Source organism: Wyeomyia smithii, chromosome 1 (genome assembly GCF_029784165.1).
Source record: "Wyeomyia smithii strain HCP4-BCI-WySm-NY-G18 chromosome 1, ASM2978416v1, whole genome shotgun sequence".
In the NCBI taxonomy this organism is placed as follows: Eukaryota; Metazoa; Arthropoda; class Insecta; order Diptera; family Culicidae; genus Wyeomyia; species Wyeomyia smithii.
The window spans coordinates 195,244,025-195,259,513 of NC_073694.1; the positions used below are offsets into that span (position 1 = coordinate 195,244,025).

Genomic DNA, 15,489 nt, shown 5'->3' on the forward strand with positions numbered 1-15,489 from the left:
AATGTACGATGTACGACACATTCTTAAATCATTGAAGTTAGCCGCCTAATTAGATGTACACTCACGCTTTATAACTGATTATACCCGTGGTTTTTACGTACTAACAAATTTAATCGACAAAAAGTGTCATAACGGCTCAGCACACACGGCTGCTAATCGACTTGTTGCTGCTAATTCACTCTACCTGACGTTTAGAACCAGTAACGCCATTTGTACGATTTCAACAATCCAGTCTGAAAATAAACTCGACTACTAACCTTGGCAACCCTGCCCAGAACACGTCCGGACACCAATTATAAACTATAGATGATCTCTATCACACACCACAGTAAGCAAACCGGAATTGTGCAACAGGAAAACTTTTTGTTACCTTCGATCGACACTAACCAACCATTGACACGGGGGGCAGTTGCACAACCGTTTGGAAAAACAAATTCAGATAATTGCTGCCGGGTCCACTCGAGCAGTTTATACGTGTTGACGTAGTTCGGTTTACAGTGTAGCGATGCGTAGAGAACGGAAAGGAATGTTACGATAAGTATCAGTACAGTTTCTCAGTAGACTCATTCTGAAAATCGTGACATTCTCTTGGTCTGAAGCTGACTTAGAACTACGGTCACTGTTTTCGTGCTGTCATACACGGAATCAATGGCACGCTTTCGCCACCGCACGTGTATTGCCAATATTTTAACGTCAATCTGGACGACTGTAGTATTCTGTTTACAATAGTAGCAAAGTACACTTTCATTACGATGAATGATATGTTTATTCAACTGTTTGAACCAGTGGTAGATACGCGTGCAAACTTGTTAAATAGAACGTTTATTTGTCCAGTATCTCCGAAGAAAACGATTGGAGACTTTTTTAATTTGAAGCAAACAAGGGGACCTGACAACAGCCATGAAAACGATAACCATCCTTCTTTTTTGAGGTATGAGTCGGAAAATTCCAAATCCGAATATTTCATTCAGATTTCAAGTTTAGTTAGTGAATTAAGTAATATGGCACAAAAATGCGTAGAACAATAAATCTACGTAACTTTACTTTGAACGATAGTGACGCTGTAAGTGCAACTGTGGCCACTCTTCTCTCTGGTATCTACCAGCAGTAAAGCATCGGTCGCATCATTTTCCCACGAAGCGAAAGTCGCTAAAACTAAGCTTTCGGGAAACAAACAGTCATTCTGCGAATGCACAACAATCGGTTAATCACCGTCGTTCTTGATCTCACCGCTGGTGCAGTGATATAACTTCTTAATCTGGTCCGATCGTCCACAGTGATTACGGGATCATGCCGCTGACATCTGCCGCAGTTTGCGCTAAGGACGAACGGTCAAGAGATTCTTATCGCTACAATGCGGTAAAACCAAACCATCGTCTTCTCTTAAAAATTCCCATGGATGACGTAACAATTAAAAATAAGTGTGCCACTGATTTTGACGGCCAACGCGGAGCCACTTGAGTTTGCTTCTGACAAATTCCACCACTTTCACCCATTAGCGTCCGAGTGTCAGAGCTGCGTACCAAAACGTGACCAACATTCACGCGTCAGATTCGTCCGAAAATTGGAAAAACAAAACAATCCGTAGTAGGCATACGCGCGCACCAGAAACGGTTTTCATTCACACCCGACTTGTGTGACAGTGCCTGCAGGAAGGTAAGACGTGCCAATAATGAAACTTCAATTAGCGAACCGACGCTAACTAGTAGAACAAACCGACGGATGGCTTCTAGAGCAGCAGCGTGCGGCATCATGATAAACCATTATAAACCTTTTAGCAGTTCTTCCATTCGGTTTGTTTGACTAACGCTGCGCGTACTGCAAACCCTGACATTCAGATGCAAATGTACTTGAGAGCGGTGCAACTGGTTTTCGACTAATAGTAAATTTGAAAGTTGGCTTTCCTTATCACCGTGACCAGTAGTGAAAATATTTATTGTCTAAAAAACTATTTGAATGATAAACCAAATTATTGGTTTCTAATTTGGTTAACTTTAAAAGCTGCTAAACGTTGAGTTTATATAGGGTTGTTATTAAATTGAGTTTTTTGTGACGCTATTATTTACAACTTTGCTGACGATACTATTTCTCTAAAGTTCAAGAATGAATATTTAGATTTTGAGACGCCACTTACGTTTGCTGTGAAATACAAAAGTGAAATGATCTCTTACTGGTACCAAACACAGTACCTACGAAATAACTGAATTAATTTTCCAAAATCCGCTGATTAACAACTACCAAACTACAGCTTATCCACCTAGCATGGTAGTTAACGTGCAAAAATTCTATATTAGTTTATTTTGTATGAGTGTCTGCTTACCGTTGCAGCTCCTCCCACCTGTAATAAACCTGTACAGAGCTATTCACCGGTTTCATTAAGCCATAACGTCTGGTATATCGTAGGTCCGGGTAGAATCTCTCCTCCCAGGTGGTAATTCCCTGCTAACCGCCAGTGAAATTGGCTCGTCGCACATTTGTAGCGTTTTTGTTTCCGCTGTCTGCAGATAGAAACAAATGGCTCACGATATGTCACAGTGACAGTCGATAGCATTGTTCGGATGATTCCCCGGCTGGCTACGGGCTGATGCGATACTGCTGCAATCGTGCCTCTGGCTGACGCTGGTGCCATTAATTTGCAACCCTTCGTTTTCCGTATGACGAGTATAAAAATAACAAGAATCACGTGCATTTTCCGAAGTGTACGGTCAACATCGTCACCGGTGACAACGGTGGTACGGGAAAACTCAATCCTTTCCCCACAAAGGGTGGCTCAGTGCTTCAGGAAACAAATTGCATCGACGATCAGTTTCAACTTCTTGCAGAGTGGTGTGGAAGTTAATGCCTAATTTTGCGACATAAGTTTAAGCTTTTTACTTCGAAGAAACTGTGATCAAATAAAAATTCGCTTGATGTTGAAATAAGTAACGGCAGCGTCATTATTTAGAAAAATAGCAGCAGAACAATTAGAGACAATTGAACGTAATTTTTCTCACCTCCGGCTAAGACAAGTCGTCGTCGTCGTCGTGTGGGGCAAAGTTGTTTACAGTTCCGTCAACATACTGCACATTGCAGTGTGGAGAAGATTTGTCCGGTTTGGAACTCGTGCACGCGTCAGCGAGTGGTGGCTTAGTATTTTCTTGCGTGTCACTAATCAATTTGTGCTGAAAACGGCCAGTGATTAGAGGAGGCTTAAAGGAGACTGGTGATGAATTATTTTGTAAGTAATACACTTTGGAAAAATGGAAAAGCTACTGTCATAGGCAGCGCACAAATGTGATCATGTTTAAGTTTTGGTGTCCACTTCTGATGCAGGGTACAATTAGTACAGTATTTTCTGATTGAATTGTTTTGACGTAGGACTACGTCTAACCGCACTATATCGAGATACATTCTGCGGAAACTAAAACCAAGGTGTAACGTTGGAATGAAAGATTTCAAACTGTAATACTGATGTAACCACATGATGGATTACAATAATCGATATGTCGTTGGATTGATAAAATGATGAACAATTTTATGATTCTTCAGTTATCATTATCATTTCATTGTTAAACAGTGAATATTTCATAAAAGTTTCAAGGTCGAGTTTTCACGAACAATGTACCAATCACATGCGAGCACTCCTGGCACAGACTTCATGAGTAGACACCAACTGCCTTCTGTGATATCCTGTATAGCACTGCCAAAAAAAATCGACAGAATCTCCCCGTCCCAATAGGTCAACTAATGTTCGCTTCCATGAGCCTAGACTATTTTGATGTCTTGAAAGTGAAGCTTTTTCGGAAAGTTCGTAACCACCTCCACTATCAAACAGTTTTACGTTCTGCTGTTAGAATGTTACTAAAACTGATGTCTTGAAGGAAAACATGCTGGCACAGGCAATAGTACTGCACCGAGCAATGTATGAATAGAGCGCTGGTCATTCGTCGTCTATCAGTGCAGTAGAACTCGATATTCATTTGTGTGCAGCCAAGCCAAGTGAAGACTACATTGCCGCTGTCGACGCACAGTGGGGCGTGTTGGGTTAACGCGTAGGTATCGTTTTGTGATCTGGAACACAATCGAATTGCCGTTTGAATTGTCTTCTTCTTCTTCTTCTTCTTGTTTCGTAGTGTAGCAAATATCAGAATTCAATATGATTATTCGGATGCCACAAAATACATTCCGCCTCCGGGAACAACAAAATTCTGTACGTGTTGGTAGAGGCCGATAGCAGGGTATATAAATTAGGTTCATTGTACAGATAAAATGCGTTGTTTATTTTTGAACTCTACACTCTGTATTACTCATGCCCTTTTTTAATTTTCTGTGAATATACATTTTTGTTTAAAACTGTAATTTTTCATTATTATTTTTTCCACGAACTTGTAACTGCAGGAAATTTTTTTTATGTGACGTCTCTGCCGCTTGGTGAACGGATAATGAGCCATCGTTCACAAGACAAATAAATATTGTTTAATCTAATTTAATTAATTTAAATTAAATTAATTAGTACTGCTTATATCATGATCATAATATAACCGGCACATGTTCCGGTCATATCCTAGGAACCGTTTTACCGATTCCGGTCATCCGCTTCGGCTACAGAAAAAAGCATAACACCCCTCTTTTTAAGGATGTTAAGCTTAAATTGATTTAAATAATCAAGAAAACTAAGAAATGTGATTAAACATAATCGCTCGGTTTTGGCACATGTGTGCCAAAATCGAACCGTGCCAGAAGTCAAACGAGCTCAAATCAAACAGAGCCTCAAAAGAAAATATAAAACTATTGTAGTCCTACGTCAACTATGCGGTCGTGTCTTGGATACCACCCTCCTACTATTTTTTTTTTTTAAGAAGAACAATAACTGAGTTGATGAATTAGTTTAATTACATAAATTCAGTTGTCACGAAAAAGATAATAGAACATTTCATGCATCACTTGATCGGAATGTCCTCCCTCTAATCTTCCTAATTAATCGCGATCTCCCGAAAAAGATACCGAGGTAGAGTACAAAGTGCCATCCAGTGTTGCTAATAAAACTGCACAATCCGCCGCCGTCTGTCACACAGAACGATTTGCCAAGCTATCAATCAAAAACGTATTTTGAGTGCTGCGCTGATTGCACACTTAAACGCTGCTGATTGCCGGTCGGAAACAGCTGTTCGTTCGGGTGGAGTGTCACGGCTGCGGGCTACACCCCAACCAGCCGAACGGTATTGTATTAATAGCGCCGCCGCCAGTTGACGAAACGAGCTCGGGCGAACCAGTTTGGCTTAAGGGCTATTCCCACTGCTTCCGTTCCGGGACCGGGCCGGGACCGGGCCGTGGCTGTTCCGCGTGTCGTCCGGGCTCGTTTGAGATTGATTGCATGCGTTCTTATGAACTCATTCACACCGACGCACCGTGCCCAGACCGGGGCAGCGTTGAGTTGCTGTGGTGCTGCCGCAGTGCGAGAGAAAAACTATCGTTGCCGACGATACTTTGTGTTGGCCGGAGAGTGCACGGGAGGCACTCGGGTGGATGCGTGCATGTTGTAGTGACATATTTCGCGCGGAGTGAGCTGCGGTATGAAAAAAAGAGAAAGACGTTCTTTCACATACACACATCAACATTTCTCAGCCAGAGCGCAGCGCGGGCACGGTTCAAGCACGGCGCAGTGTGAATGCATGAAAAGTCCCGGACGAGCCCGGTCCCGGCCCGGTCCCTGAACGGAAGCAGTGGGAATAGCCCTTTAACCTGTCCGCGCACTACGGCCGTGAAGTTTGTTCGCACGCGCAAGCGAATGAACTTCGCCGATGCCGTCGCTTCCAGAGAGACATTGTAGGCAGCAGTGCAGCAACGACGGCGAGTGAATCATAGCCGGCTTTGTGTACGTACAGCGGCGATGGTCTGTCTGGCAAGTTGTTGCTACGGTTGGCAGACAGAACGAATGGTTCGAAAATTTCCCAATAGATGGTGACTGGCTGCGTCAGTGGTTTTGCTTTTGGGCGAATATGCCTAACGACCAGAACATGATTTTTTTTTCAATAGTTGTATACCAAAAAAAAAAAGTTTTCATTCCAAAAAGTCAGAAAAAAATGTTAGGTCATTATTCCATCTTAAAAATAATCGCGTATCAGTCCTACCAAATGTTTTTCTTGAGTATGGCCTTTTTTTTCAATTTATAATCAAATATTTGGTGTTGTTTTTTACGCTACTTGTTGTAAGAGAATCATCACTAATAAACAAATTTATTTTAAAGAAATTTAATTTCGAAGCAATTCTAAACAAAAATTATTTTTAGTGCCTACTGGAACTGCAACTTTTTCTAGTGGCTCCTTCCAGAAGCGCAAGTTGGCTTTGTCAACTGAAATTGGAAACTTCCCTCTCCCAATAACATTTTACCAACCTGAAAAACATACGAGTCATGATGTTAGAGGAAGAAGGGGGGGTGCTCGTCTCTCGTAGCATTTATTCACGAAATCATAACCCCCCTGTGAAAACGTAGCATTAGATGACACCTCCCCCCCCCCCCTACCATCACTCATACATTTGTGACAGCATTTCATACGATATTGACTATGCTCTATATAATTGTCTTCTGCTTTGCAGAATTTGTTGTTTTCTATAGGAAACACAAAAAATATTCAAGAGTTCGCCAAAAAAATCACTGCACTTACCATCCTTGAAAACAAACAAGTATCTTGTAATTTTCACTATTAAAAGGCTTGCGTTGATAATACAAGTGATTTATATGCAGGAAGAGCTTTCAGAAGATTGCTGAATGCCACAGATAAAAAATTTCAACAGCTCTTGCTGCTAAGCTTTATGTTATGTTTTAATGTATTTATTTGTATTTTTGGTGGTTTTCTGTAAAAAATGGCCTTTCAAAAAATGCCACGCCGATTCCAAGCCAACCCCTCAGTATGCTCCCTAAGGAAAGAACTTACCCTATGCATCATATCCAAGACATTACCCATATTTTGCTTTTTCATCGACGACTTCAAAGTCGAGGTAGGTAATGGCAGAAACGTCATATCAAGAAGACTGGGAACTCTGCCTGAGATTGAGCGACAGTTTTGCCAGCGCAGTCTTTTGAGTAAAAGTGGAACTGACGCATGCTGGCGATGTGAATGCCAACCGAACGCACAGCTTGGACCACCACAAACGCATACTCTGTCTTCGCAGCGATGTAATTACCAGCACTTTCATAGCCAACTTCCACCTTCAATAGATGAGATCGATCCAGAGATGCCAGCCTTCTTGATTTGATGTTTTTGGTAATGGGTAGACGCTTTTCTCCTTCCACTCTATCATAGAAGCTATCTTTGCACATAAATTTGTGCCCATATTCAAAATACTTGAAAAAAATTCGATTGTTCTGTGAGACTATGAGACTGGTACCTATGCGATTACATATTTTGATACTCGATTGCCTAGGAAATCCCTTATCAGTCTCTACCTTATTTTTCATAGCAATTAGACAAAAAAATGCAATGCAAGTTATTATAAAATTTTATTTCATTATATCATGTCGGAAAAATTGTAATGAATTACCCTACAGGGTGCGCCATAATTACAGCAACAAGAAACAGCTGTTTTTGGGAAGCAGGAGGAAACTTTTGAAACAAAAATACTTTATTGAGTAAAAACAATCAAAAACAATAACAAGTGTTTCCATACAAACCATAGAAAAAACAGGCTCTTTCGCACACATAAACAACAAAAAGGCTCGTGCGATTCAAAAATCTTCTTGCCCAAACCATTCGTCGCGAACACCTGACGACGCTCTTCATCGACGAGAAACTTTTCACAGTCAAGCAAGCCCACAACCCACAAAACGACCAAGTGTTCGCACGAACATTAGGAGATGCTGATTCAATTGGAAGAACGATCCTTCGCCCGTCTCACCTTTCTCTTTTCTGCCAAAAATGTAATTACCGGCCCTCTGTTTCTTGTTGCAAATTTTATGGCGCACCCTGTAGACAGTTGAAATAGTCGATGTCAAACCCTAAGTTTTATCGAAATCAAAAATATTCGCTACAGATTTCAGCAATTGCAATACGTTTTATTTATGTTGAAGAGTTGTGGAAGATTTTGTGTGGAAGAACACACAACACCTTTTTCCTTATAAAAAAAATAATGGCCCGTAGCTCTCAGCAGTTTTTATAACGAAGAAAATTGTTGTTTGGTTTGACAAAGAAACACCTAACTGAAAGTTTTCAAAATAATACAATATTAGAATGTAGAATCGCAAATTTCCTTCAGTTCAATTCTGAGATTTAATCCTAAGATTATTCAAATCATTTCGTACATACTCACCATTAAGACGAGAGCCGTGGTGGATCGTGCTGCATAAAGGAGTTGTTGCCATGTTTTCCGGTTCTGGGTTGTGTTTCGCTAGTTTCCTAGGCGTCTCATCACCCGCATGTCTCTTTCTATCTGGTCGAGCGATCGTGCACGCTACGAGTCCCTATTTCTGGTGCCGGTAGAGTTACTAAAGAGTAACGATTTCATAAGCTAGTCATCCCGCATCCTCACGACGTTATCGGCCCATCGCAGCCTATTGACTTTCGCCAGGTGTGCAATTGGGTTCATCCAAGCAGCACATACTGCTCATGGTCCATACACCTTCGTCATTCTCTGTCGTCCATCTGTACTCCACCTGTAGATAGCCCACAGTTTCTTTCGTTCGAATACTCCAAGGGCTTTCAAGTCCTCCGCGAGAAGCGTTGTTGCCTCGATTACCGGTCTTAACGGGGTTTTGTACAGCGTCAACTTCGTGCGTCGTTGCATTCTAATAGATCAAAGTGTGTTCTGAAGTGAAAAGTAGGCACGATTTCCAGCCTGGATGCGTCCCTGGATCTCTTTGGTGTTATTGTCGACGAACATCAAGCTCATCGCCGTTTACAGAGACTTGAGTCGAGAGGCTGCTATTATATTCCGTATTAATCCGCTGTCCAATTCGTCCGGCTTCGGTTTCAGTCGGTGTACCTAGGTTCACTTACACCGTCGCAAAGTTACGTGTTATGATGTCAAGGTCATCCGCAAAGCCCAGAAGCTGAACTGACCTTGTGAAAATCGTGCCCCTGAAGGACGATGTTGAACAGCAAACAGGAAAGCCCATTACTTTATCCTAAACCTCTGCGCGGGACTCGAGAATATCCCCAAAACACGCATGTAGCACAGCACTTGCACCATGATCAATCGCGTCTGTTTATCCGGGAATTAATTGTTGTGCGTGATTCGCCATAGCTGTTCTCAGTCGACTGTATTATACGCTGCCGTGAAGTCAAAGAAGATGTGCTGTGTGATCTGGTTCGTCCGGCCCCTATAAAGATGTTGACCTACGATCCTCGTGATCAAAGGTGATAGACGGCGGAACAGGATCCGCGAGAGTATTTGGTAGGAGCTAGATGCCGCGGTAGTTGCGGCACTCCAATGTGTCGCCCTTTTCGTAAATGAGGCAGACGATTTCATCCATCCACTCGTCTGACAGCTTCTCCTTGTCTCAAATCCTGAAAATGACCCAGTGCAGTGCCGTAACCAGCGCCTCTCTATCATGCTTAAAGAGCTCGTTCGACAGTACGGCTTTGCCGGCGGATTTGTTGTTCTTCAGCTTCCCGATCCACAGTGGTGCGAGAGCTCGAAAATGTGAACTTAATTTATTTGCTCTCCAAATAATGGTTTTATTGACATACTATCTTCCAAAGATATTTAGTATATAAAAAGGCTCAAATCTTGACAAAAAGTTTTAGTTCGAAACTCAACCGCTAGTGGCGCTGCAAAATCTAACTTTTTAGTCTTACACTTCAGAGAAATGGTGTCTTCAGCGAAGTTATAGATGAAGTTCTTACAAAAACTTTGTCGAAGATACTTTTCTTCTAACTCTTTTTGTTTTGGATATATAACATTTCTTGTTAGACTAGTCTTTAAAATTAGTTTTTTTCGAATATACAAAAAACTGTAACATTTAGAAGGTTATATGGTTCTACATATATTTGTATATCATTAAAACACACAACTTTGTAGAAGACACAAAATAGATAGCTTCCACACAAATCGAGTTAATGCCAAAAATGTTAAAAAAGCATCATTTTTTGTACACACCATGAACACAAAAAAAAGCAAAAACTAGCAGACGAAACCTGCATAGAATGAAATATTATCATAATCACTCTACAAAATCACTTTGATCGCTCTACAAAATCACTTGCCGTTGTCGTTTGTCTCGGTGCGCAGGCTTGGCGGGCCGATCGCTAGTTTGTACATTTTTTCCCTTTCAATCTGAGCGCTCATGTCCCCGATGACGATCTTGATGCTTCGATGCAAACAACTATCGTAGAGTTTCTCCAATTGATCCTTAGTGATGGCAGTGCATGTTGAGAACGGTGTAATTATAATATATTATAACCTCATGTGCACTGAAACGAAATACTGGAAGGTGAAATATAAACATAAATATATCAACTTGTTCAATATCTGTTTCTCTGACAGCACTCACTTGTTGTCAGGTTATTTATTTATTTAAATCATCTGACGTGAAGTCTTAATGAATGTTAAAAGAGTCATTAAAAGTTTCTACAATTAATTATCCTATGTTTAAAAATATGACTAGGCTCACCATACTCAAATAAACTACACTTTACACTCTACACTGGTGAAAGTTCTTACACTAAACGCAGCAGATTCATAATAACCAAAGTTTGTACGATGGTATTGGTTTACAAGCATAGAAGAGGGCCTCAGCATTCGTTGAGATGCACGAAAATTCATCATGGACATCAGCTTCGGGGAATCCAGTTTAGCCTTCAAAATCTTGACGATTAATACAGCCTGCTGTAACTTACGGTGGCGTTCTAGAGTGTCAAGTCCAAGTAGGCGACAACGGTTCGGATAGGGTGGTAGGTTAGTAGGATCACGCCATGAATCGTCTTTGTACACGCCCAAGGCGCAGGTTCCATGAAAGCTGGTGCGGAGCTCAGACCACACTAACGTTTTCAAATAACGGGCGCACTAGCGAACAATACAGTGCTTTCATACAGTGAGGGTCCTTGAAGTCACGCCCAACTTCAGCGATGAATGCCAATTGCCTCCGCATATAAAGTGCTCTTCCGTATCCTGTTCTTCAGATTGAGACCGTTAACGGAAGCCTTTGTTGGCGAATACCAGGCTGGTTTTCGACAGGGGCGTTCCACGACGGATCAAATCTTCACCCTGCGACAGATCCTCGATAAGTTTCGGGAGTACAACTTACCGACACACCATCTGTTTGTGGACTTCAGGGCGGCATACGACTCAGTGAAAAGAAACGAGCTGTGGCAGAGGGTCTCCTACGAAAGGCAGAAAATCAAAAGGCAGAATCACGAAAGGCAGAATCACGAAAAGCAGAATTACGAAAGGCAGAATATTTCATAAAGCAGAATAACGAATGGCAGAATCTCAAAGAGCACGAATGGCAGCATCAAAAAATGGTCTATTTTCTTTTTAACAACACACACTCGCGGCCTTTGGCCGACTCTATTGTCCAAGTGTATGCTGTCCTTACTCGCTACCGCTCGTTCGGACTTAACTAAGGGAAAGAAAACTTGTTTGAATAATCCTAGAAAACCAGTAGATCAGTTGTTTGTATGCAAGAGGCCGCCGCTTACGACGGCGGGTCGGCGGCAGGCTCGGACCGCGGGAACCACGGCGGCTTTGTGCCGCCTCAGTTCCTTGTCCTCGATTATGCGTCTTCGCCGCATGAATTGTTTTATGTTAATTATAACCAACAAGCCGTTGAGACTAGTGTAAGTTATACCTAACATCAAAAAATAACTCTCCGCGATGCCGTGAGAGTCTTAAAGACCTGAGTCAAACCAGTTTGCGCGTTTCGGATCTAATAATTAGGCTTGATTTGCACCTCCCATAAAACTGGTCATCAAATAATAAATGTAGAGTAACAGCTTTGGTACCGTGACCAGGATTCGCACTTGGCTATCGTAAGTCAGGTTCTGCTACCAGTGATTCTGCCTTTCGTGCCCTTCGAAATTCTGCCTTTTGAAATATTCTGCCTTTCGTGTACGGTCATAGAGTTCTGCCTTTCATGATTCTGCCTTTCGTGCTTCTGCCTTTCGTGATTCTGCCTTCTGTGGCGAACCCGTGGCAGATCATGCTGGAACACGGTTTCCCTACGAAACTAATAAAGCTGAGTCGTATGACACTGGAGGGATCAAAATCGTGCGTGCGGGTAGCTGGCGAGACATCAGCCGCGTTCGTAACGTTGGATGGACTAAAACAGGGGGATGCGCTCTCCAACCTACTGTTTAACATCGCTCTTGAGGGTGCAGTACGAAGAGCAAACGTCGAAAGAAACGGTACGATCATCACGAAATCTCACATGCTTCTTGGTTTTGCGGACGACATCGATATCATCGGTATCAACCGTAAGGCCGTGGAGGAGGCCTTCGTACCTTTTATGAGGGAAGCAGCGAGATTGGGGCTTGTCATTAACTCTGCCAAAACGAAGTACATGGTAGCTGAGGTGGAGATAGATGGGGAACGATTTGAAGTGGTTGACGAATTCGTTTATCTTGGTACGCTTGTGACATGTGACAACGATATGAGCCGTGAAGTGAAACGACGAGTTGCAGCTGCGAACAGGGCTTTCTACGGACTGCGTAACCAGCTAAGGTCCCGTAGCTTGCAAACTCGCACAAAACTAGCGCTGTATAGGACGCTGATACTCCCGGTGGCCCTTTACGGACATGAAACATGGACGCTGAAGGAAGCTGATCGACGAGTTTTTGAGCGTAAAGTTCTGCGATCGATACTTGGCGGTAAACTAGAAAATGGAGTGTGGCGCAGACGCATGAATCACGAGTTGTACCAGGTATACAAACATGCTGATATAGTGAAGGTAATACAGTGGGGCAGGCTTCAGTGGGCTGGACATGTAGCCAGGATGCCTGACGAGAGAGCCGCCAAAACTATCTTCAGTAGAGAACCAGGAAGAGGCCGTCGACTCCGTGGTAGGCCTCGCACGCGGTGGATGTGCGCAGTGGAAGAAGATGCACGATCTGCTGGTGTACGGGGAGACTGGAGAACGGCTGCCCAAGACAGAAGAAGCTGGACATCTCTAATTCGTTCGGCCCTAGACCGGTGAACGGTCCGTTAGCCAACAAAGTAAAGTAAGTAAGCCAATTGCCTGCTTGCCTTCGAAATAACTGCAGCGCGATTAAAGAAGGTAATAAAAATTTCATTGACTGGCAACATCTTGACGTCGGGGGATGTGTGTGAGATAATTTCTATTTTCTATCTTAAAAAGAAATACCAATCAATGATAAGTATTATACGGACTCACAAAAGCGTTTGAACGAACGACTTGGATCGTCCAAAATTGTTGAAATACCTGGAAAAATAAACAGTATTTAAGATTCGCGCACTAACGCCATACTTGTGAGGTTATCACAACAATACTGTTTTGGTAAACAATTCTCTTTCCAGTCGTTTCACCAATAGCAATAGAGAAGAATCAACTATGGAAGAACAACCATGTTGTCAGTTAGATTCATTTGTTATGTTCTACTCAGTTGCGCGGGCAGTGCAACCAGTTTAGCAGATAGATAGATAATTGCTAAGTAGTTTATATATCGGTTTTTGACTTAGTTCATTTAGAAATTGAAATATATTTATCGTTTTCCAAACAGTAATAAAGTGAGTTATACTTATTTTCAACTATTAGTGGTTAACTAAAGATATGAGTGGTCAACTTATTTCAACCAAAATTAAACGAATTACAGCTCGGACTGTAAAAAAATATTTTTCATTTGTTCTTCAGATTAAAAATATTCTCGTTAAAATTCATTGATCGGTTCCACAAGCGCAATTATTAAACTGTCTGTTTTTTTCTGTTCGCTTTATTTTCCAGATGTCCCGCGGATTCACCGACCTGCTGTGGGACTACGCAGTGTTCGCGGTGTTCATAGTCTTCTCGACGCTGGTACCGCTGTGGGGTCGCTTCTTCGGCAAAAAGGAAAAAACCAAGGCCGACTATGTATTCGGCGTTGGAACGATCTCGATGGGCGCCATGATGCTATCGATCGCACGGGGGACACTCGGGGTGCGTTCGTTTCTCGGTTATCCCAGCGAACTGTTCTATCGAGGGTCAGCCATGTGGGAAACGCTTTACGGTATGGTGACTGCCTATCCGATCGTGTGCTTCGTGTTTATTCCGGTTTACTTTAACCTTGGGGTGACCTCGGTGTATCAGTATTTGGATTTAAGGTATTGAATAACATTTAATGCATGCAGCAGCTGATCTTCTAATTGATGTATTCATTATTTAATCCAACAGATTCAACAGCCGTCTGGTCCGGTGTCTAGCATCGGGGACATACATTATTCGATCTCTGCTCAACTTAGGTGTTACGGTGTATACACCGACCGTTGCACTGAACACCGTGATCGGCATCCCGTACTGGGTTTCGCTTGTTGGAATTTCAGTTATCAGTATTATTTTCAACTTACTAGGAGGACTGAAAGCTGCCATTATGGCCGATGTAATACAGGGAATAACTATGATCCTGATATCCATAGGCATTATTATACAATCCATGGTGACGGTTGGTGGTTTCGGGGAAATATTCACGATCCCAGCGGAGCATGGTAAAATTTACAATAATTTTCTTTCAACAGATTTAAAAGTAATCATCATTTTTTTTTTTCGCAGGCCGCTTGAATTTCTTCAACTTCACGGGTGACTTCACGATCCGCGTGGACACGACGTCAGCCTGGTTGGGGCAGCTGTTCATGTCGTTAAGCATCTTCGGATGCCAGCAGAACTTTGTGCAGCGTTATCTAAGCATGAACACATTCAAGGATGTTCGCCGTACACTGCTGAGCAACATTCCGGTTGTGATCGCTTTGTTTTCACTCGCCTGGATTGTCGGAATGGGTGTTTTTTCCGTTTACGCCAACTGCGATCCAATGGCCGCTGGCTACACAAACAAGATGGATGAAATACTACCCTTTTTCGTCGAAGATAAGTTCTCCTATCTGCCCGGTGTGATGGGAATTTTTATGGCTTCACTCTTCAATGGGGCCCTGAGCTTGAACGTATCCAACTTGAACTCACTGGCTACGGTTACCTGGGAGGACTTCCTGTCACAGTTGCCACGGTTCAAAGGCATAGGTGATAAGCAACAGTTGAACATAATCAAGTTCATTGGTTCAGTCTACGGGGTGATGGTGATGGGAGTTGGTTTTACTGTAGGTCTGCTATCCGGAGTGATTGAAAGCAGCATGCTGATGACCTCGGCCACATCAGGACCACTACTGGGAGTGTTTCTATTGGCGATGTTGATTCCCGTGGCAAATTGGAAAGGAGCAGCTTGCGGAATGGTTATTTCCCATATCATCACTTTATGGATAACTTTTGGCGGCCTGACTGTCGACAAGGAAACGATTCTAATGCCAACGTCGATTGAGGTAAGTAAAAATGAAACTTAGTTGATGTAGAGAATTGATTAAAATTCCGTTTCCTCG

The 15,489-nt window shown here is 42.5% G+C and overlaps 1 protein-coding gene across 3 annotated transcripts in view; it reads left to right on the top strand.

Annotated features, from left to right (window-relative positions):
* LOC129717947 (sodium-coupled monocarboxylate transporter 1) overlaps window positions 1-15,489 on the top strand; it is a 69,201-nt gene that overhangs the window by 52,874 nt on the left and 838 nt on the right. For 2 of the 3 annotated variants that reach the window (XM_055668249.1, XM_055668250.1), the window contains exons 2-4: window positions 13,874-14,229; window positions 14,300-14,610; window positions 14,675-15,432. In XM_055668249.1, coding sequence (XP_055524224.1) covers window positions 13,874-14,229; window positions 14,300-14,610; window positions 14,675-15,432 — 1,425 coding nt within the window. Of the gene's footprint in view, window positions 1-2,710; window positions 3,218-13,873; window positions 14,230-14,299; window positions 14,611-14,674; window positions 15,433-15,489 lie in introns of those variants that run through there. The other variant, XM_055668248.1, reaches the window with a different exon arrangement.